General features: G+C 35.0%; 1 protein-coding gene across 1 annotated transcript in view; it reads left to right on the top strand.

The window, feature by feature from the left end:
• UBE3C (ubiquitin protein ligase E3C) overlaps nt 1–24,657 on the top strand; it is a 74,614-nt gene that overhangs the window by 10,656 nt on the left and 39,301 nt on the right. The window contains exons 3-13 of the mRNA XM_027715500.2: nt 1,598–1,672; nt 2,370–2,516; nt 3,273–3,388; nt 4,839–4,996; nt 7,090–7,243; nt 8,033–8,253; nt 8,529–8,683; nt 10,700–10,887; nt 17,967–18,053; nt 18,695–18,852; nt 19,421–19,653. Of these exons, the coding sequence (XP_027571301.1) occupies nt 1,598–1,672; nt 2,370–2,516; nt 3,273–3,388; nt 4,839–4,996; nt 7,090–7,243; nt 8,033–8,253; nt 8,529–8,683; nt 10,700–10,887; nt 17,967–18,053; nt 18,695–18,852; nt 19,421–19,653 (1,692 nt within the window). The remainder of the gene's footprint in view (nt 1–1,597; nt 1,673–2,369; nt 2,517–3,272; nt 3,389–4,838; nt 4,997–7,089; nt 7,244–8,032; nt 8,254–8,528; nt 8,684–10,699; nt 10,888–17,966; nt 18,054–18,694; nt 18,853–19,420; nt 19,654–24,657) is intronic.

Genomic DNA, 24,657 nt, shown 5'->3' with positions numbered 1-24,657 from the left:
ACGATTTTCTGTGGCACATTCTCACAAAATGAATGGCTCCTCTGAGAATAAAATCAGTTATGGATTTTTAAAAACTGCCTGTAGCAGAATCTTAGCAGCGACCTCAGATTTAAAACCTTTGCAATTACGGGTCGCTAATTGACAATTATGTATTCTGAGATAAAACCCATACCTAGAGAAAAGGGAACATATCTATGTTTTAGTTGAACCTTACATTATGGTTATGAAGAGATACTGCCTTGCTGTAATTGAAACTCTCTCCTGATTGCACTTTTACTGTAGATACTTTGGAGAAAAAAATAGCCTTTGGCCTATCAAAATTTTGATTTTGGTCAATGCTTTAGATTTAATTACAGTCTCTGAGTATATGCTTATGCAGAGAAGTTGCTTTAGGAACCAGAGTTTTCAAGAAAAATGAAGTAGACCTTGAATAGCAATTCTGTCTGGTGTTTCTCAGTCACTCCAGGTTATGTTCTTAAGTTGGATGTGTCTTCATGGGACAATAAATTAGAAATCAAGGTTTTGTGAGTTGAAGGTTTGTGTGAACTTTCGTAAGTGTATTTTAATGAAATTTAGGAAAATATTTCTATGTTTTGTTTTGCTTGGTGGCCCTCAGAATTAAAGGCTTGTTGTAGTTCAAGGATTGATTAGGTTAAAATTTCTCATTTTAAAGCAGGCTTCTCAGTCCTTGTACTTTTCCTTCCTCAACCACTGCTTTGTCGCTTTGGATTCATGAGCAACTATTTACTTCCCTCTTTTATCCCCTAAGAATCTATATGGACATTGTTAGAAACGTAATTACAGAAGCCACTTCCTGCAGATATTTACTGTGATGGGATGTGCTGAGGGTGCTGTCAGGGAGCCCTCCGAGTGCTCTTCCCATAGCACCTCAAGCAAGCCGGCTTTCAGTTCCTCAGAAAGTGAGACATTGTAAAGGAATGATTTTACCTACCCTTTCCAGCTACTGAGGAAGACACATCATAAAAAGTACTCACTTGATCTGTCTGGTTTGAAGAAGAGAGTAACAATTTTCATTAATTTCCATATTGTGCTCCTGAGCTTAAAGCTTTAAGCCTCATTTTCCTTTTGACAGAGGTACTGTCTCCAAGTAACTGATTTTTTTTGTTTGTTTTCCCCATATCTTAAGTGTGTCAGCATCATAATAATTTTATATTATTGGAATGGAAAAAAATAAATGGGTCTTCAGTGTTAGCTGATCTATGCAGGAAGAGGAAAGCTGTCATAGAATTTGATGAATTCTTCAACATAGTATTAAAACTTTGTCTTATAAAATACATTAATAATAAAGTGATACAAAATAATACGATGTTTATTTTGATTTTTATAGTATTACATACTGAGTATTAAAAATTCTTTTGCAATATCTCAGTGGTAAATTTGCCCTTAAAAACTTAGAAAGTATTCCCACTGATCTATGTGTACTGGATACAAACATTAAAATGCTTTATTTAACTAATGATCGCTGCTTAATTTTCATTTAAAAAAATACTTTTGAATACAAATATATTTGGTAAAATGGCAGAAATCAGAGTCAGTCCCACAATGTTGATTTCAGTTTTCTTGCTTTGTTTTACAGGAAGAAAGGCGGAGGCTGAAAAATGCAATAATAATCCAGTCATTTGTAAGAGGGTACAGAGACAGAAAACATCAAGTCAGTACTTATTTATTTATTTATAAAGATGTTAAACAGTTTTGCTGAAAATGAGACTTTCTAGTAATAATTTGATTGAAAAATCTTTCTGAATGTAAATAATTTAATTGAAAAATCTTTTTGAGTATATATTTCACAAAGTGGAAATTCTTTATTCCCCTCTTGACATTTTCATTTGAAACTCAATATTTTAGTAGATGGATGTATATTCTACAAAGCATGGACGTGGCTGGACCTCAATGGGATCATGCAGTGTTTTTTTAGCTGATTAAAACAGATGAAAACCATTAGATATTAAGAGCTTTCACACACCAGTGGAGCTTTTAATTTTTTTTCCCAGTGTAGCTAAGGTGGTAGTTTGAGTCAAAAAGTTGTTCTTTCTAAGGTGCCATTGGGTAGATTCTTCTAAGAGAGAGTTTTATCTGTTTAAATTCTCTAATTTAAGTAAATTAGATTAAAATGTTTGGTGTGATGCTCTTGATAAGGAACAAATTTGTTGCATGTGTACCTTCTGAGTTACAGAATGGAACTGTGATACCCTCTGTATGTTTTGATCTCATAATAAATATGTGTTATCTCTGTTTTATTACTTTGCGACCTCTTTGGACGAGAAGCTGAAACGAAGGTTTTAAAATTTTGCATCTCTCTTTTAAATCATAGCCGTTATTGACATATTGATGCATGTTTTATTTTTAAGTACTCCATCCAAAGAAGTGAATTTGATCGCTGTGCTAATTTGGCCCAATCTGGAGGAACCTTTTCCACTGCTAATGGAGCTAATTTGACTCTTCTAGTCCGCCAGTTACTCTTTTTCTATAGACAGAATGAGGATTCCAAGCGTTTGGTGAGTACTGTTACATACCCTGAGCCATAGTACTTGTGTTTCATGCACTGTTAAAGTAGTCTTTTACTTAAAAGATTTTGAAGGGATGCAAAAAAGCCTTTGTCCACTTAAATTAATTTCAGAGTTATTTTTTTAAGAGTTCAGGCTTTTGCTGGTCTGCACTCTGCTGTTTTTCATTTAGGCACAAGAACTTAAAATCAGATTTTACAAGTGCGTGCACATACACGTGCACAAAATATGTGAAATGAAGCCTGAAAAATCCTGGGCATATTATTCACATTAGTTTTTTAAAAATAATATATTAAAATTTTTATCTTTAAACCATATTTTCCACTTAGCCCCCTAGTCATTCCTAAGGTGTTTGGGTGATTTTTTTTTTCTCACTGTTGAATAATGCTGGCATATCAATTGCAAGGTCACTGACAACTTCCCAAGTGTATGAGTTAATATGATTCATAGTGGCTATTGATAATGGACATTAAAGAATTATGACTATTTATAAAAAAAAAATTAACAGATAACTTCATTCTAAGAGTAAAGTTATTTGTAAGTGCAATTCAGTTTTAACTTTGAAAGTTTAGTATTAGCAGTCATATAGATTATGTTTTGTAACAATGGGGTTTTTTTCTACTCTGAACATGATTCAGTCTGAGTTTGTGTTTTGTAAGTCCTCCAAAGGTATCTACAACAGCACTGAAATATTACTGTCTGAGTTGCAGTAGGCAAAACAGTAAACTTGTGCATATCTTGTTGCAGGTATGGTTGTGTCAGAATTTAATTAAACAGAGTTCTCAGTTTGTTAAGCAGTTGGATGGTCCAGACAGACTTACTTGCTTATTCCAAATAAAAAGACTGTTGGGGCTGTGTTGCAGGTAAATTCTTTTTTTTCTATGTTCTGCTATGTAAAAAGTGTTCAGAAATTATTCTGGGCACTTCTTTGTTTCTTTTTGCAGGAGGTGAAGTATTAAATGTAACTTTATTTTATGGAGAGGACTGTTTAATTATGTGTGTGGGCCGTGGCATTGGATACTTGTCCCTGTGTCGAACAGTGGAATGTTCTTAAACTCCGTTGGCTTTCAAGTTCAACACGTGCTTAAGGGATGCTCTCCTAGGATAGGCTTAAGGATGCTCTTAACTGTTTTCCTTAGCAATATTTGTGGAAACCAGGTTTTCTTGGGAACTGATAGCGTTTCAAAGTTATTGTCTGAGGTACACTTGTGTTTCGAGGATATGCTTTGGATACACGTTGTTCCAATACTAATATTATTTAAGGTGCCTTTCCTCACGCTGTTTTGGGAATTTAGGGCATATTAGGAAGTTACAAAGGCATATTAATCAGTTACATTACTGGCTTCAGCTTTGCCTTTATTATTTGCAGTGGGAGGATCACAGGAGGGTAAATCTATTAAGGTGACTTGAATATCTGGCACCTAAACCCTAGGTTTAGAAAACAATGTATTTATTCTTATCAGTAATAGGAACTAGTTATATTATCCAGAGCCTTAAAATAATTTTTTTTTAGAAAAATGTTTCATTTAAGTCACTGAACCTTGTGTTTTTATAAGTGTGTATACTGTATGATAAACAGTGACACCAGAGACTAAAGAAGACTTGAGTGGTGGGTTTCAAAGTCCCTTTGCAGTGGGACACAGCTGTGGTGTCACTGCATTGAATTGTACATTTTTCACTACAGTTGAAATTGTGTTTTTGTAAATGCAGCTATTAATGTGGATGGGGAAGAAAACACATTGTTAGGACGACTCTACCTATACACATCTCACACTAAATATCCTTTGAATTCTAAAAAGGCTCTTAATCTTCATCATTTCTGTGGTCACTGATAGTTGTTACGTAAGCAGCAGTTGTTAAAAGGATGGGATTTTTAGTATTTCAGTCTGTAATCAAGGCTATCATATTGTGTTAGTTATGCATATGATGTTCCCTAGCATTTGTTCCCAGCCCATATTGCTCTGGGGCTTTTATGTCTTCATGAAAAAACATGAATTATCCTTTGCTTCTCTTCTAGTTCATGCAGTAGACCTCCAAACTTGCAAATCATTGAGAGAATTTAGTAGGATTTAATAGGATTTACAGGTAGAGTGCCATATCATAGAAACCCTAAAATCAGTTACTATTATAAAGATGCCAACAAAAAGATGTAGCTAAACTACTGAGAACAGTTGGAAACCACGTAGAAATAAGTTAATTAAAGGTGAATGTGAAAGGGTTTTTGTAATTTTAGTTTTAAATCATTGTACATATGCTTGTGGTGAAATACGAGAAATATCTTGTTGAATAATTTTAATTTCATTTCATTTATAGGCTATTGCAGAATTGCAATGATGACAGTCTGAATGTTGCACTTCCTATGAGAATGCTTGAGGTATTTTCATCTGAGAATACGTATTTGCCTGTTTTACAAGATGTCAGCTATGTGACATCATTAATTGAACAAATTTTGCACTACATGGTTCATAAAGGTGAGTAGATAGGAACTAGAAGTTCTGGGAAATACTCAGAAATTAAACAGAATGTGTAACACCTGAAGACCACGTTGTTTAATCACATTTTTGCTTTAACCACGGACACGATGAATGAAGTGCTGCGTACATTAACCTATACACTAGATGGACACTGTGCTTGTAGTGAGATCACTGCTTGAGAAATTACTGCTTGATTTCTTTAGAAATTCTGTTTATAAATTGAATATTCTATCAAGTTATTTATACAGACATTTACAACAGATTTTGAGAGTAGGTGGATATTGCCTAACAAAAGTTTTAATCCAGTAGCTGTTTACACACACGCACACACACACACACACACAGTTTCCCATGGACACATGAACACACTGTGGCAGATCTAAGCCTTAGTTTTGTAAAAGTTAGTCATTGTGTTGCAGTACTGTTCTCTACAAATATTACTATTCATTATTATTCTAAATTGGCATTACCTCTTCATCCTGCCGACACCACAGACACCTTAGCAAAGAGATGGTGACCTGGCTTTGATTTATATTGTTTGCTAAACTGCAATGGGTTACACCTGTGCAAACATACTGAAAGTTAATGAATTGTGTAGTTAGCACCAAAATTATGTTTTGTCTCAAAGAAACTTTTTTATTCTGGGAGTGTCCAAAAAAAATAATTTGCCTTTCTGATACAGTAGAGTTTGCAAAACTTGTGGATAGGGAGAAAAGACAAAAACGTTTTGAAATAAATATCTCAGATCCAGCCTCATTGGTGTAAAATGCAGAAAGAGCACCTTCCAGTCTGTTAGTTGTTGGAATAATTCTATATAAGTTTTACAGTACATTCTGTAGACTAGACTATCTTATCCTGTTACTAAGGATTTGGTTTTAACTACTATATGTTCAAGTCACTGTGAGAAAAATAATTATTCTTACTGTAGCACATTTATTTTACTCACCCTGGCATAGCAAAAACTATAGTAGTATTTATGTTTGTCTCACTAACTTGTTATATAATAGATATATCTTCCAAAATGCATATATTTGTTCTTTTAGTATATGAATTCTCACAACTGGTACATGAAAGTTATTGAGATCACAGAATCATTAATTTTTTACTAAAATGTAGCTTTCTGATGACTTCAAATGAAAACAAAAAGAAGCATTTTTTGCAGCTACAAATGTTCTGTCTCCAAATCATTTATTATGCTTAATTTGTAGAGAATCTGTTATCGGCTTTTATTAGTATATGTTTTTGCATATAATTTATCTTCCACATGTCTCTTGTCAGCATTGCTGAGTTATTCCTTTATGAGGACTTCCTGCCTTTTGCATTGTATGCCAAGTTAGGTGGTCCCCAACAAAGGGTCTTAGACTGGACTCTCGATGATGTGACACTTATTTGTTGCATTTACAGGTGGTTCCTGTAGTTGTGAGACCTGGGTCTTAGTTTAGGAGTTCATTGAGCAAGGGGAAGCTGCTTTAAGAAGAATGAAATCGTGTGATTCCATTTGTACTTCAGTGAGACAAATACGAATTACCCTCTACACATGTCTTTATGGCATGGATGGTGTAATGCATTTTATTACTGTCTGAGAGCCCTGTTTTGGAAACAGTGATTGTATTCTTCAGTCTGCTAAGGCCAGGTGGCCATAGAATTGAGACATTCTGCCAGCAGGACTCTTGCTTGTATGATGCAGTCATGCTTCGGAGTAGAGGGGAAAATCTGTCATTTCTGGAAGAGTGGAAGGATAGAATATGACTACAGTCACTTAAAGGAGAAGAGAACATCTTTTTCATAGGTCATTATTTTAAAAAAATCAAATTATTCATTTCATCAGCAAGAGTTCATTGGTCTTTGAAAATCAAAGTGACTCTGAATGTTGATCTCTATGAATGATTTTATAATGGGGTATTTCCAAAGAGGTTGCTGATATAGCCCGTTAATTATGTGAATATGACTTAGACTATTCTAAAATGTCTTCCTAAGTCAAGCTTCATACAATGAATTGTAAAGTGTTTTTCAAGTTAATTTTAAGTTGTTTTATATGGAAAAGTAGAAAACTAATACTGTGTTTTAAAAGTGATTTTTCTTGCTTGCAGGCTACTACAAGTCGCTTTATTTGTTAATTAACAATAAGCTTCCCTCGAGTATTGAGTATTCTGATGTTTCTCGTGTCCCTATTGCAAAAATACTTCTGGAGAATGTTCTGAAGCCATTGCACTTTACATATAGCTCCTGTCCAGAAGGTGCAAGGTAAATAAAGATCATATTAGATATTTCTGTACTTATTTGCTGTAGTCAGAGGTGCCTGGTTTGTTGTTGTTGAGTGTCTAGCCATTCTTTCAGTGCAGTTTGTTGATTTATTTGCAATAGTGATGATTTTTTGGTAATGCTGTACATCAGTGAAACAATGTAGTTTCAGGTGTGTTTAAGAAAAAGGCAGTAAAATGCTGATGCTACAATAAACAGCACAGAGAATAGCAGGTATCTTGATACATTAGGAACACAGGTGTGGAAAAGCTTAGATGAGAGCAGAGATGCAGCTAAGGGCAGGTGAAAAGAATTTTAGAGTTAAAAGGAACTTTGTGACAGTTGAGCTGAGGTTTATGGAGAGAAATAACTAAGTCAGGTTACAAGCAGAAAGAGTCAGGTATGTAGGCAGAGAGAACAGAAATCAAACTCAGGTTGTATCACGTACAGTAGTGTTTTGTGTTAAAGTAGAAATTTGTGTAAAGATTAATTGCACTTTTTAGATTTTTTTTTGATATTATAAACAATGTGTATAATGTCATAATAGGTTTTTGTGAGTTCATTTAGGGGGTAAAATTACATGTAAGATCATCAGGAAAAGGATTTAGTGTAAGGAGCTAATTTTTGAGAAATCTGAGAAATTTGGTGTACTAGGTCAGGATTAATGGAGCACACCTTTGCAGCCTTCTTGGTGGATGTGTGCAGACTTGCAAATTGATCTATTATTCCCTGTGTATCATTGTGGGAAATTTTGCCTATGTTTTCCATAACAACAATTTTTCTTCTTTTCAGGCAGCAGATTTTTGCAGCCTTCACAGAGGAGTTTCTGGCAGCACCTTTTACAGATCAGATATTCCATTTCATCATTCCAGCGCTTGCTGACGTGCAGACCATTTTCCCTTATGAACTCTTTCTGAATGCACTATTATTAACAGAAAGTGGATGTTCAAGACGAAGTGATCAAGCCCCATGGCTTTTCTACTTTGTGTTAACAGTTGGAGAAACATATTTGGGTGAGCAGACTGAGTGGCCAGTTGATTGTTTCATATTGGAGTTAATATGTCATGCATTTCTATGACATGGTTCATTACCAAGTAAAAAGGACATCTCGTGGGGAAAAGTGTTGGAGAGATCTGTTTTATTTCTATTCTTACCTTTTTCGGTAAAAAATGCACTGATTTGATAAGATTTGGCATAACTTGTTTTGGTGAGGTATTTCTGGTAAAACATGTTTTATAGTTTGGTGTGATCTGGCTGATGATCTTTTCTTTCAATGTACATGCTGTAGGATCCCTTTCAGAGGAAGGACTTCTTGTGTATTTGAGGGTACTCCAAACTTTTCTCTCTCAGCTGCCTGTGTCTGCTGCTGGTACAAACTGTCAGGATGCAAACAGTGATTCTGAAGATGAGGATGAAGAGATCAGTAAAATGACAACCACGCCAGTAAGCAGTACAAAATTTCTTTGAAAGAATTTGTGTTATGGCAGTAGCACAGATAGGCAAAAACATGATCACTCTTAAGTCCTGTATTTTTCTAGCTATGTGTAGAAGGGAACATGTTTTCTCCTTAAAAATAGATGACTGTTCACTGTAAGCAAATGAAACTTGTTGCTTACATTAAAAACAAATCCTTTACTATAATAAGAGGTCTTAAACTAGAGATAGTGTGTGTGCTGAAGGACAGAATTTTATTTAAAAAATAAAGGTTTAAACTTACCTTCTTTAAATTTGTATTTTACAGAGAATTTTTACTCTGCCTATTCTTTAATTCCATGATGATGCTAAGATATCAGGAAGCACACAAACCTGATATTCCAACTTAGTATTTTCTTCCTTTTTTTTTTTCTCTTGGAAATACAAGTTCAACTATAGGCTTTACCCTGTGGAATTAACTCTGTGTATATCCACTAACTCAAAAGCCCTCAAAGGGGAAACACCTGCTTTGTGTAATAATGTATAGAGACTGTGCTATAAATAGAACTTTTTCACTGTAGTTTAAACTTCCTGCAGTAGAATAAATCTGTTCTAACTTTAACCTCCTAATAATTGTGTCAGGGCTTTGAACAACCAAAGTTAGATGTAGATTCAACAATCTTTCAGAAGATGCTGCCTTTCAAAGGACTTGGGCAATGTGCAGGCTTTCCTTGTAGGGTATGTAAAATTTCATCATATTTAGGATTCATTAAAAAAAAACAATTGAAATTATTTTGCTTCCCTACAATAAGCTGAGAATTCTGGATTTTTGTCTCAGGCATTCTAAGGCTTCTTGGTTATGTGTTGAAAGCAAAAGCATACCAGCTCTTCTAAAAGATACTGTTCCTGTAATGCCCACTTACATTTCATGGAAGGTGATGTACATTTTTGAAAGATGCAGCATTTTTAAGACATTGATTTTGAGAGTAACCTCTAAGGAACAGCTGTGCTGTGGGGAACACTTGCAGCCTGTTAGCTGTGAGTTTTTAGATGCCATGTGTTATTGATACCCCAAAATCTTTACCATGAGAGAGTGAATAAAATACTTAATTTGCCAGATACACACTCTGTATGCAATGTAAATATTGGTAGATTCTACTCGTGGCTTAGAGATTTGTAATGTTTAAGAGCTGATTAGGTAAAAACAAAGCATAAATTTCTCTTTGCAGATAACTTACACTAATTTGTAAATTAGAAAAATGTCTGCTCTAAGGAGTACTTTGAATAAATAATACTATTTATTGCAATATGTTTTTGCATGCTTCTCCTGTGAATTTTTTATGTATTCTGTATTTTCATGCATGCTTGTCTTAGGAAAAAAAAGATGGGTGGGTGGGGAACCCCTCTTTCTTAAAAATTTATAATTGGTTAACTTGAGTCTTTCAAGAAGCCAGACTACTTTACTCAGTTGGGGGCAAGATAAAGATAGGAAATAAGGAAAAGAAAATGTTGAGCTTGACTCAACTCTATGCCAACAGAAAACATTCCTTTTGGCACACTTCTGGCCCTACCCAGACATGTGTTGACCATGCTGAAGTTTGTTGCTGTTTGTTAACCCATGGATTATGAAAGTGAAATACTGTTTGTAAAGGAATTTACAGTCAACATCCATTTCTGGATTTCATGTCCAATGCTAACTGATATCAGTGGGAAGAGATGATTATTCACATATTTTATGCCAGTAAATGATTTTTCCTTATTGTACCCAAGTGTTACAGAACATACTTACATTAAAGGCAGTATTTCCAGTGGCTTAAGTGAAAGATGGATACCACAACCCATCAGTTGCCTGCCTGGGGGTTTAACATGGCTCTTGGGTCTGATACTTTTAAGAATGGGATATACATGTGTGATTCCATTGTATTTACTGTACAAGAAAACTTCATGTTCTAGTAAAATTTAGAAGTATTATTTTTTTTATCAAAAAGAGGATACTTGATCACTAAAAAAAAATTAAAAGCAAACCTTTCTTTGATGTGTTTGTAGGGTGATGGGAGAATATCAGTTCAGTACATAACTGAGGAGTGTCTAAAGAAATTGGATACGAAGCAGCAGACAAACACTCTGCTGAATATGGTTTGGAGAGACTCAGCGAGTGAGGAGGTCTTTACCCTGATGGCATCAATCTGCCACACACTAATGGTGCAACACCGAATGATGGTGCCAAAAGTCAGGCAAGTGTAAATAATAGTGATCTTGAACTGTAATACATCTGAAATTAGTTTTATTAGATAGACTTGTTTTAAATACCTTGTGGGGCTTTTTCTGTGTTTTCTTTTACGGCCAGCTGAAATAAATTAGATTTTTGGAATTTAAATCTTAATTCTCCACAAACCAAAGAGTGGAGTCTTTGTTTCTTATTTTTCTCGTTGTTCATTGTGCCCTCTCAAGATTCTTGGAAGGATGTTATCTGTTCCCTTGTCAGAGGCAGTGTTGAGTGTAATTCTAGTAGAAATTGGTGTAGCTTGTTTTTAAAACATTCAGTGCTGTGAATTCCACAGTCTCTATCTCGCTGAGCACTGAAACCAACTTGTTCTCTTAGCTCTTTATAGCCAAAATATCTTGCTACAAATTAAAATAGTTCCTAGCTATTGAAAACCATTGTAGTTTGGAAAGGGCTTTGGCACCTGAGATGGAGATAAAGGACATGTTCACTTGTATTCTTTTACAAAGATTGCAAACCACAAATGTCAGAACAATGGGAGATTTTTCACCTTTTTATTATCAGCCTGAGCCGCATGAGTATTAACACTGTTCTGGTGTAAGTAGTTTTGAGTAAGTATGTAGTTGCTGGTAGTAAAGTAAGTATTTAGGGAATGTTGTAAATATAATTCAAACTGCATTGTAAACAGTGATACAGAAAACTAATTAGGTGCTATCTTAGCCCAGTGGTGTTTATAGCTGTTAGAGGAAGTAAGATGTCAGTGAAACTGTGATTGCTCGATTAGGGTAATTAGTTCTTTGTAGACTAATTGCATTAGAGCAGGATGTGAGACCTGGAGATCATAGCACTACTTGAATTAGTGTGCCTGCTTTATTGTTGCACGTAGTACATTGCCTTGGATAGTAATTACTGAGCTTAAATGCATCACTGCTTTGACTTGAGGTTTGCTGGTGGACTGTGTGGAAAAGGGTGTTTAATGAATAAAGAAGTCACAGAACTTTAATTGTATGAGTATGGCATCTATTTCCTGAGAAGCCATATTGGGTATTTGCAGTTATTTGTGATAAAAAGCTATTTAAAACATTGGATACTTTCAGGAGTTATGAAAGCCTCTTCTTAACATCTTCTATTGGAAAGTAATTTAAAATTTTTAACTTTTGAATAGCTCTCAAATAGGTGAATTTTAGAAATAAGTGGTAGAGATACTAAGATTTGTGTCAGTGATACCAGTGGAATTACCTCCATGGACAAAATGAAGTTAAATTCATACAGATATTTGATAAATTGAAGTAGATATTTAGTTACTAGTTCTAAGTCAGCCATAAGTGTTGGGTTTTCCAGGGATTGTCATTTCAGGAGGTGTCAATCTTTTGTCCTATTCTCAGTGCATATTAGACCTAGTCTAGGTTACTAAGCAGCTATTCTAGACATTTGATGCTTGTTTTAAAGATACTAAATATTGTAGTGTTTCAAAAGACAATTAAAAGACTTTTTGCCATTAATTTCCACTTTTTTAATTGCCTGATGATTTTTTTTAATTGTCCAATAATTTTATCAAATTTAATGATAGACTTTTAAAAGATGCTGCACTTGTTTTGAAACTAACTTTTAAATTACTTAATATGCAGAGTAATGCATAGCAGTTTAATTAAACCATGTAGAAATAGTTAAGTAGAAATAATTTATTTCAAATTACTTTTAATATCATCTAAGAGCTCCATAATGCTCTTTTACTTTCTGTTTGAAAACAGGCTGGGTCAAATGGTTTAAAAGATAGAGTTGTTACTCTATCTGTTTATTTAACAGCATTTACAACTGTGATAGAAAACAATGATAATTAAAAACATAAAGGCTGCAAATCTGCAAAATGACATGCTAAATAAAGAGAGTAATAATAATGGGAAATCACTTTTCAATAACTGTAAAGAAGATTAGGCTAAGATTAACACAGGCTTTGGAAGGAAGAAAACAACAGTCTCTGCATTCTTTTGATAGGTCTGAGGTTTTTTCCCTTCTTGAACAAAAGAAACTCATAATATAGACTTTTGTCACTCTGTTAAAGCTGAATGCTTTTTTTCTTGTGACTTCTCAGTACATCTGTGATTTGGGTGATTGATGATATTGTACAGTATAGTCTTAGGAACATAGGTGTTGAATTAAATCAGTATTTCCTTGATTTTGCAGCAGAGACCAAGAGAGAACAGACCAAGGTACCCAAAAGTACAGTGTAGTTTTGAAAGGAGCGAGCCTGTGAAGTGCATTTGTGACTCTCTACAGGGGGCAGTGGGATCCGGAGATGGATAACTGTAAAAACACATTTCTTTTGGTTAGTTGTCAGAAATTCTGAATAGGTTCTGGAAATACACAGTCAAGCCCAGTTAAAGAAAAAGGTCACATTATAGAAATAACCAAACTATAGCTTGTGTTCAGTAACACAGATGAGAGGTGTAGAATAAAATCCTGATTGTAGAGAGGTCATTAGGAATTGTCCTTGTTTTCAGAGGGACAGAGCTTTTGTCTTTTCACTGTAAAGTTGATAGATATTATTGAGTACAGTTACTAAAAAGAAAAAACTTGAGTCTTGGAGCGTAGTTATACATTATAGAGAGACCTGCAAGGCATTTTTTCATCAAAATATACTTTAAATAAATAGTAAATTCTATTTCTGCAAGAGATTTAGGGGTGTAATGTAATACTTTAGACTTCAAGTCATCACAGCTGAATATTAAATAGTGATGGAAGCTGTGCTTGTACTGGGACATGAGTCGCTGTCAGTCTGATCAGTGCCCCTGAGTGATCGCTAATCTGGGTTCAGCAGTTTCATACTGACTGTGTGTCACTACTATTTAATTAATACAACATTGCTAATCTCAAACCTGCAGTTCAAAATTGTTTGGAAAATGACATTCTGGTGTAATCTGAGCAGCCTGTCTTCATATGTGTGCTGAGATTTAGGCTTTACATGAAGCTATTGGAGTAATTCTTTAGGGAATGTTCTGACCCTGTGTTGTGTTTTTCTTAAAACCAGAATCATTGTATATGAAGTTTTAACTTATTTTTTTAAGCGTTGCTCTACGTCCTTGGTCCAGTAAGAAGTGAGGCTGAAGCATAAAGCAGCCTGAAGAGCAGGGTGGTTTGTTTAAGGATGGCTTTGCTGCTTCCTTGTACTCGTAGTTCTGGAGTGGCAAAATCCGCTGCCGGGGCAGCAGTGACCTGTCACAGGCTGTGTGAGCTCCTCTCATTCTGGTGTATTCTCTTCATTAACTTAAATGGTCTCAGTGGGAAACTGGGCCCAATTTATGACCCAGACTGAAAATTTTGCCTTTAACTAATTAACTTGTAGTGGTGCCTCAGCTAAATTAAGCTTAATGGGTCATTTAATCTGTCCCATTGCACAGGAGGAATTTGACACTTTTTTTAAACCAAAGGTGCCCAGAATTCTGTTCTGGCAAGTACACATAAATCATGTGGCCTTTGTGGACAATTAGATACCTAGAGAGAGAAACAAGGTTCTAAATAAATGATCATTATGTACTTACTTTTGGGAGCAGATAATTTGATTTGGTATGATTAAAATTGATACTTAACAGAAATCACTGGATTGAATTTAACTCGGTCATAGCCTGTGGCTGAGGCAGTGTGCATTTTTTCACTTGAAAGGAGTTTATCCTTTCTGGTAGCAGAAAAATGGTTCTTCTCCCAAATGACAGTGCTAAATCTTAGTATTGGACTTTACAGAAAATCTGTTAATGAGTCCGTTACAGAAAACATGTTTAATGATGTCATAATAAAGAAGTTGGTGACATTCAGTGAGATTTTCAAGAAAATACAAAACCCCCAAATGGGAGGGATTTAAACTTTAGCCACTTGGTTTATTTTTAGAATAGTACAAATATTGAAAATTAACCCCCTGAGTTAGATTATAAAAATGTACATAAAAAGAAATATTGTCTGAACTTTCTTATTTTTATTTTTTTTTTGTGGGGGTGATTTTTTTCTTCAAAAGAAAAGGTGATCAAGACTCTATGGACATTCAAGTTTTATATTAACCGATCTCTAAACTTTGTGGATTGAGAGGGCTTTGTCTTCAGGATATATGAGAACTGTAATGTTCTGCAGTTTATCAGGAATTGTTGCACTGTGTTATGTTAACGTAGTTCTACCTGGAAAGGCTGTTTTTAAGCAGGTGCTCGTTTTTCTCTGCCAAGGGAAAAGACCAAGTAAGGTGGATTTTGACCTATTTTAATTCTCAAATGTTTATTTTTTACTTTTTAATTAATGTTTTGGGGTTTTATTCAGGTTTGGTTTGTTTGTTTGTTTGTCGCCCCCCCCCAGTGTGAAGCCAAAAATTTTGAAACTTTGGTACAGCCAATTTCTTCAAATTTTTCAAAGTCATCCTTGCATTTTGTGGTGGGTTTCTTTTTTTGTTTGGTTTTTTGATTTGCTTTTTTTTTGTTGTTGTTGTTACAATTGTTATCTTCAACTTTGAAAGCCAATTTCTGTACTTGGAGTGGGAAGGTAGCAGTTTTTTTCTACCATCTTTACTTTTGCAATGGATTATATTTCAGGTGAATCTAGTGATGCAAAACTTTTGTAACACAAGGCCCAATTCACCATTTCTGGGTTTAATTTGCAGCTTCATGTTTATTTTCTGGTCACAGTACAGAAAATTCAGAATTGAAACTTTAGAACCTATGAATTCATCTGCTTCATCTTAACAAAATAGGCTGTATGATACCATCTTCTACCAAATTTGCATTTTTGTATTTAACCAGATTTTCAGGAAAGGGAAATGTGAAAGTTAAATACATTCAGCATTTCTGGAATCAGGCCATGAAATAGAGCAGTTGCTGCAATTGGCTGTCTGCAGATATGGAATAAAAATGGCTAAAACTTAGGCAAAGGTTATTATTATAAGGTGTTAAGGTTTGTCCTTTTTTCCCCTTCATTATTGCTGAATATTGCTAGAATGAAAAAATGAATTACATTATGATAGGTTCAGTGTCCATAATGTTTGTTCATTTCTGCTAAAACTATTACATAATTTCCAGGGATGATTGTCAAATTAACAAGTTTCCACTTGGAAACCGTATGAGACCTGATGGCACTGTGCCAAATCACTTTTCATTTCAAATATGAGGCTGAAAACTAAAGGTCACTGAGGAAATTTCTCATTTTGGAAACCAAGACATCTGAGCTATCATTCAGATATTTAAACGTTAAAATACAAATCCTTATTTTAAATTAGCTAGGTGTAATAAGCCCTTCCTTACATGAAAATGCATAATTTTCACCCAAATGTCAAAATAATGTGACTTTAGAAGGAAGTAAAATTCCCATGTATCAAATTCGGGTTGAATTTTTTCACCAATTCCACATAATTAAAATAGAACTTCATTTTACAATAAAACTTATCTTAAACTGGCATTAGCTGCAGTTGCTTCACATTTGTCTCAAACTTTGTAGTACTCACCAACGTGCAGCTTTTCTGCCATTATATGAAGCTCCAGCTCTTTCTGAAGGTCCTGAGCAGTGCATTTAAAATTCCGAGGGACGCCCTGCAAAGCAGAGGTTGCTGGTGTTTCATTTTCCCTTCTTCTACATGTCCCCATTCTACTTCCAGAACTCCCTGTCCCTGTGAAATAATCCTTTCAGTTCAGCGAGGAGTTCTGCCCTTCCTCATGTTCCCTGACCCTCGCACAGTTCCTTTCTGTGGGGCTGGATTTGGGAGCGCCATGAAGGGACCGGCTGGGGGGATGCAGGAGAGAGGCTGTGCTTGTGGAAAGGCAGTGAGTGAGGACCCAGGGGCATGTGGCACTGTGCAGTTTGTGAGTGGGATGGAGGTTTTCTTGTGTGTTTGTTTGGGTTTTTATTTGATGTCTTTGGTTTAAGTGGCAATTCATTCGTTCTCGAATGTTTTTAAGTCTTTATTGATATTTTACTTTTTTCCTTAATGAAATGTGTGCTTCCTTTCCTTTTGCCATCTGGCAAATTTTGATTTATCCACCTGGTCCATAATAAATATTGTGTTTTCAGGCAGGTGGTCTCCCCTCTCCACTCCCATTTTCCAGCCTCCTACTTCTTCTGTGTTTGGTCACAGAGAATTTTGATGTTAAAAAGCTACTGACCACTGAGAGGAGACATGGATCTCAGTATCTGTTTTCCTTTATTTATTCTAATAATAATTAGGAGACCTAGGAAAGTAGAATTTAGAATAACTAACTGAATGTTGTTCTTCAATACCCAAAAAATGCCTGTTTAGTCAGTGGAATCCTGTTTGGTTTCCTAGAAGGCATTGTTTCAAATGATTTTGTCTCATATGTTACTTCCTACAAGGGGAAAAAAATCAGCTGGGGGAGAGTTTTTCACTCCAGGAAGCTTTTTCTTTCTCATTTTTTAAAAAAAAGTTTATCGTGCTGTAATCATGTCTGACATAATATGGTCAAGTCAGTCCTGTGTATAACTTACTGGTGAACTTACACATTTATTTTTACAGGTGTATAAACCATTTTCTGTCTACAGATGGATTAGTGTAGGTGTAGCTGTCCTGGCAGACATTGTTCCATTATGTTGTTCTATTTCTATCTGCCAAGCAGAGTATATCAGTAAAATTGCTGCATAATTTTAAATCAATAGTTCTGACATAAATTAAGATATTTTAATCTACCTTTTGCAAAAGTTGCTGTTTGTTAATGTTAGAAGAACCACAGAAGTGATCAGCTAACTAGTTTGGTGTGATTTTCTGTATTAGAATTAGAAAAGTCCCAGATAAATAGCTCAAGAGTATATATTATTTTTATTAACGTGTGTTGAATTCTGCAGGAGACTGCATACTTGGGTTCATATTGCATAGTTTGTTGCTGAACTAATGGAAAGCTGTGTATTTTAAGTGTAAGGATTTATATGCTTGGTTTTCAGCTTTTGGGGCTTTCACCAGATTTGATCAGAATAAGAACTTTCATCTTGAAAAAATAAATTTAAATTGTTAATTTTTTGAAAAATGCTTGACAGAAAAGTTCTTACAGAAGCATTGTGTTTTGTGAATACGGTGTTTTGGAAGACACAATTTATTTGAACTTCCTCTTGCAGGCTTCTTTATAGTTTAGCCTTTAATGCCAGATTCCTGAGGCATCTTTGGTATTTGATATCTTCAATGACTACACGAATGATTACAGGGTATGTATTGTGCCATTTCTGAAACTGAGTCTTTGTTAAAATAGAGCATATCTAGTGAAAAGGGAATGGGACAGTTAGAGGTATGATTACTTACCTCCTATGATTTCATAAAACAGAGCAAAATCTTGGAAATTGGACAGTTATAAATAAAGAAAATACTTATTTAAAATAAGTTGAGTATTTTGTAGTTTTTGAAGTGCTTACTAGCATCAGTGTAACCAACACCAAAGCCCCAAGTCCTTCATCCCAAGCGTGCAAATTTTATTTTGCGTATTTTGACTTGTCCAGAAATTGGTGGTGGCAGAAACATGTTCCCAGGAGCTGAGGCATTGGACCTGCAGATGTATTCAGTGCTCACATGCAGACCAGTTACTCTCCTTGCTTTGTGTCTCAAAAGTGTCTGCAGTCTGTAGCAGATAATGCCAAAGTTTATCCATCATGGAGACACTGAGATTTCAGTGACAAGAACTTGCAAAGAGTAAGCTCATTTTGCAAGGATTGGAAATAGGTATTTATTGGGAAGCACTGTTGTTGTTTTGCTGTAGGAGCCACTACCATGTTGTTTTACTAGAATGCTGAAGGTAATATTTTTTAGCATATTTAATTAAACAGCTCTTTTATATTGCATTTTATATTTTAAGGTCTATGGTGCCACTCCTCCAAGTGATTTCAAGAGGCTCTCCAATGTCTTTAGAAGACTCCAGCCGAATTATCCCTCTCTTCTACCTGTTCAGTTCTTTGTTTAGTCATTCACTCATTTCTATTCATGATAACGAATTCTTTGGTGATCCAATAGAAGGTGAGTTTCAAGCCTCCTAAATAGCACTGCTTTGCAAAATGTTTTAATGTAAGGCTGGAGTTCCCTGGGCAGTGATTTGCTGACATCTGAGGAAGGCTCTCCTGGGCTGACTTGCTGATGGTCCCCTGAGCACTCAGCTGTCAGCTGGCTTTCATGGTGATTGCATTTAGAAAAAATAGAAAAAAATTGATGGTCTGCACATCGGGAACTGTAGCTTTACAGGGTCTGATATGGAAGTTATTAATCATGATAATTTTTAATGAGTTAGTGAAGAGAGTGAACTTCTTCTGGACTCAACGTGTAATCTAATGTGTAAATTTAACACAGCAGGAATCACAAAAGAGAACAAGAGGATATTGTAATTAAAATAATTGTGACTGCAAAGAGTTCCAAGACTTGATCTTCTTTATAAATGTTTACTGATTCTGTTTTTGGGTGATGTTTCTTTTCTCTGCCTTTAGGTTTTGTGTGTGAATATTAAAGTTACAATGAAATAAGTGTTGTTTTAAAATAATGCAATAATTAAGAGAAAGTCAATTAAGGAAACTTAAACTTGTGTTTTATGTAGCTGTAGGTCAAAGACAATCATCAATGATGCCTTTTACACTAGAAGAGCTTGTAATATTATCACGCTGCCTTCGAGATGCATGTCTAGGAATCATAAAGTTGGCTTACCCAGAAACAAAGCCAGAGGTCCGTGAGGAATATATTGCAGCATTTAGAAGTGTTGGAGTAACAAAAAATACAGAAATGCAGCAATGTATCCAGACGGAGCAGAAAAGATGGATTCAGTTATTCAAGGTAAATTGTGTCAATTTTCAGAATGTACTTAGATACAGTTTTCAGGCTTCTGCCAAAGGTAGGAGATTTCTTGTTTTTTTCTCTCTAATTTTAATGCTGTTGTAACAAGGAGTATGGATTTGGGAAGGTTGCTGTTTGGCATATATGCTAAACTTTGAGTAACTTAATTGTGATAACTAACACATTTTTTTTCTTCTGACAACTCTTAATTTTCTTGCTGATCTTGTTTATAAAAAAGTTACTATATAAAATATGGGGTTTAACTTGGGCTCCCATTCAGCAAGGTACTTAAGCATGTCATCATAATTTTATGTAGGTGTGAAATTCTAAGAGAATCTTATGATTGCTGAGGAACTTCTGTATTAGAGACTTCACTAATTTGCTACCATGCTGTATTGGTTTGGTTGGTGTTCTACTAAAATGTGTTGATACTACTCCTTTTGGATTTGCCGGAATATTAACGGGAAGGTGAATCTGGCTTAGAAAATGTGAACTTAATGTATGTTTTTTCTGGATACCTACCAATATATTTCTGCTGGTTTTATCCATGGCATCCTACCTAATACATGAGTTAAGAGAAGCTGAAAACGTTGGCAGAAAAAAAACCCCTAATATAACTGTTGCTGAAAAAAAAAGGAGTGCTTGACTCGTCATGAAAATTCTGCAGCAAACACATCCAGTCAGCTAAAATTGCTCATTAAAGAAGTGGGAGCAGAAGAAATGCATTTTCCAAATTGAATGCTAGATTTACAGTCTGTTTAATACTGGTGACCTCTCGCACACTAATGTTCAGTTCGAGTCATCAGCTGTCCCTTCAGGTCTTTTATCACTACTTTTGTCAAGCTATCTATTTAATTGAAAGAAGTTAATTGAATGAAAATGATCAACTAAGCTTGTATTAATATTGCTAATGGAACTTTCTTCTTGGCCATGTTTGGAGAAAGATGTCATGCTAGACTTTAGGAAAGGCCCATTAAGGCTTGCACTTAACCTGATGGGCTAATTAAGGAATGCTTATTCATTCTACAAGTCTAAGATAGCCTCTATCCAGCCTATTCTGCCTGATTTTACAACACATTTCACTTATGAGCATAAGCATTAATAGCAGTGAGAGTAACTGATAATGTTTTGATTGCATTGAATACAGTCCTAATGCACCACTGAATTTGTAATTTGCACAGATTGATCTAATATATGTTTGCACAATTTAATTTAATTACTTGTCTTTAAATTGCAAATAAACTTTCGATTTAAAGGTCACAAGTGAAAACCTCAATGTGTCTACTTTTCTAAGAAAGATGGCATGACAGGGGTATTTTCATGTATGCAGTTCATATCATGCCATCTTCTATTTGTTTGCTTTAATTTGTTAATCAATCTTTGTGTAGGCTGCACAGATTTCAGGTGAATTGGATCATATTGTGCTGTGATCCAGGAAGATGTAAAATCCTGAGTTATTCTGTCCCACTTTGGCAGTCAGGAATTAAACTTGTAGTGGAACTGTCTAAACCTGGTGTACTTTTACTGTTTTCAGGAGCCAGGGTTGCCTTCCATTAGCTGAATTAGAAATGTAAATCTTGAAGATATGTCTTTTCTACCCACGAAAGAAGCTGGTAGCAGAGCTTCCCTTGTTTACTTCTTCAGAAACATTACAGATAAAAATTGAACACGGCTAAAGTTAATCTCATGTGCTACTGTACATAGCACAGAGTCGTTCCTGAGGGCAGCCTCAAAACAGCTTCTTGCCATAAGCAGGCAGAAATACCTTCTTCCAAATCATTAAAACAAAGCTAAAGTATTGCATTATAAATTTAAGTAGAAAATACTTTTTCTTTCTTTTGCATTATGTCAAATATGTATATATATAAAATATATTAAATTTATCTTTGCTAAAGCTTTTGCAAGCTGCCTGCAGACAAAAAGGCACATCCCTTCTTTATCTGTGCTTTTAATTTCTTTTTTTCCTTTTTTCTTTTAATTCCCCACACTTGTTTTGTGTATTTTCCATGCCTCTGGTGTCTCATGAAATACATACGTGTACATATGAAATTAATGAAATATATATATTCATATATATTTATATATGTTCACACATGTGTACACACAAATATAGGCTTTACTTCTGCAAGGTTAATGTAAATCTGATAACAGGGAGGCTGCTGACAATAATGTGCATATTTGCTAACAAACTGGAGGTCATTGGTAAGATTTACATGGGCAAATGTCTTCATTCAGAAGAATCCCGTATTTTTGGCTTTATGTAATAATGAGTGGTGTAGTCAATTGTTACAGATTCCATAGAGAAGCCTAAGTTATAAGAGTACATGAAAATGAATTTTGTCAAATAAAGTAATTATTTCACTATCTTGAGTTAATCCTATGAAATCAAGTTGCTAATTTTGCTGAATTTTAGTTTAAATGTTACTTGCACTTGGCACTATTAGAAAGAAATCCCCATTTTATATTATTTATTGCATTGCATCTTCCCTTTCAATAGAATACATACTTCAGAAATTTCTTACAAAGGAGTCCTGAGTTGAGGTAACAAGTGTTCTCAGTTCCCATGCATTCTGCAGGAGTAGCTCCAATCTCACCTAATTTGATTCAGCTTCCTTTAGGATTTCTCTAGCTGCTTGTAAAATACTTTATTCATGTAGTCTTCACATGGATAGTCTTTTCTGATTTTATTTTCCTTTTTAAAAATGTTTATTGTACTTAAAATGGTAATGAGACCACAGAGTTTCAGTTAGTCATCTGACCTGCACTGAATTTTATAAGGGCAAGGTGATGAAAATTCCTGTGTAATCAGACAATTCCCTTAATAGCATTCTTTGTTCTGTCTTCATTCAAGATGTTACTCTAAAAACTGAATGTTAAAAGGTCTGTTGTGTAGCATCTAGACACAGAATCCTTTAGAAGGCCCATTAAACTCTATTACTCTTGACACCTGCCCACTATCTTTTAACAAGATCATTTCAGAAAAGCTTTGTGTACACTTTTTTCTATTAATTTTTCAAGTGCTGTACTTACAAGTTGCAAAACAGAGGGCTGTTCATTGTGGCAGTGATAATGTCTTTTTAGGCTAGTAATTTAATATTCTATTGATTCCACTTAATTATGGTTTATGTAGTGTTGGCCTGATGTGGTTCAGCTTTGGACAGCAGGTATGCCACCCCATACATATGCAACCAAGTATGGCAGTTGTGCTTGAGGTGGAGTACTTGTTAGCTTGGTATCTGTACTTATTTTTATTTTTGGTCTGGGATTGGAGGAAACTGCCAAGAAAATACTAAAATTGCAAAGACACCCTAGTGACCATGATAACTATTTTTCTCAGCCACCCAGTTTTGTTAGAAAGATATGAATAAACCAATTATCTGCTCAGTTTTCTCATTTCCTGGCTGTATGGTTATAACAGTAACAGAATTGCCTTTTATAATTTGAATTTCTTATGAATAAAAATGAATTAAACATAGTGGTTTCAGCTAATGTGCTTGTGGTTGGGAGAAGTGCAGGTGTGTGCATCATCACCTCCTGTGGTTCAGCTGATAACCAAAATTTGTTAAACTGCTGTCACTAGGTGGTTTTCAGGTAAATGCTTGTACCTTCTTTTGGGAAAGGCCTTACTAATTTACTAACACACTAAGGGGCTACTACCTAACACATTTTTGTTTGAAAATAACATTACAATAATACACTATACATGTGCATATTAAATTAAAATTACAACAAGCCACCTCACACCTATTTTTAGGACTTCTTATGGTAATCACCAGAAGACCATTCGGTAGCCATCCTTTTTTGTGGAAATGGTCATCTTGCAGTCTGCTTTCAGGCATATTTGGGCTGGGCCCTTTTCAGAAGTGACTTTACTTTCAGAATCTGGTATGTTGAACCCTTTAGCTATCTTGTGGTAGGATTTACTGTGCAGTGTAAACAACTGAGCTAGTCACGCTGGGATCTGCTTCAATAGAGACAAGAACTTGGAGGGTACAGTTCATTTGATAAATTGTTAGTTGCTTCTGGGTGAGATGATATTTATTTCTCTTAGCCAGCTTTGAAAATGCTAAAAAGCTATTCATTGACAAGAAGAGAACCTGCAGTGTATTTTCATATGTAGAGCTTTACCCTTAAGAATATCAGCACTTGTTTTTTCACACAGCTAATCACCTCAGTGTGTGGTGAGGTGACGTCATCAGCAAATTCCTTGGACTACTCCAAGACACCTTTAGCTGGAAATGCTTTATTTTGTTAATGCAGCACCAGTAGTAGTTCATTTTTCATCTACTTTAGAGAGGTAACTTTTGCTGTTAATGTTTTATTGGCAGTTGAATGTTTCTGCCTTCTCTCCTTTCTGAAGTTGATGTTTGCTTTTGTACAGTTTGGCCATTGAGAAGAGCATCACATCATTCTACTGGTTAGTTAGTCAAATTTATTGACTGTGGGCAGAAATACTCACTGTTTATTAGTTGATCCCTCAGATTTGCCTAATGTGGAAGGATCGATGTGACCTTTGTCTTGAGACAGAAGCAGAAGTTCTTTTCTTCTGTGGAGCATTTTCCCTAAAAAAAAAATCAAGAATCTCTCTCCATGTAGACAAAGAAAACCTAAAAATCAGCCAAATTGTTCAGAATTTCTTGTTTTGGAGTGAACGGTAGGAAAGATAGCTGTATAGTTCTCTCTTCCAAAATATATATCTATTCACACATTTAATTACTGAAAACATATATCAGAAAAAAAAAAAAAAGGAACATGGTATAAGTTATTGTTTTTAAATAAGTGATTTAATGTTAGTAATGATTTGTTTAGGTTTCCCTGAACTGGCATGCAACATTTAGGTGTGCAGTCTTACTAAGTTGTGGTTATTAGTTTTTTGAATGAGGCTTTAATAAGCCATTTTCTTTTTGATGACTTACAAGTGAACCATGATTACTTACTTGCATTCTAAGGTGTTAAGTCTAAGAGCAAGTTTTTGTAAGTTAAAAATAAGTAACATTTTCATAT

The sequence above is a fragment of the Pipra filicauda genome, unplaced genomic scaffold (genome assembly GCF_003945595.2).
Source record: "Pipra filicauda isolate LSUMZ 115617 unplaced genomic scaffold, ASM394559v2 scaffold420_size638996_pilon, whole genome shotgun sequence".
In the NCBI taxonomy this organism is placed as follows: domain Eukaryota; kingdom Metazoa; phylum Chordata; class Aves; order Passeriformes; family Pipridae; genus Pipra; species Pipra filicauda.
The sequence above is the reverse complement of the archived record's forward strand: the minus strand, read 5'-3'. Positions and strand labels throughout refer to the sequence as shown.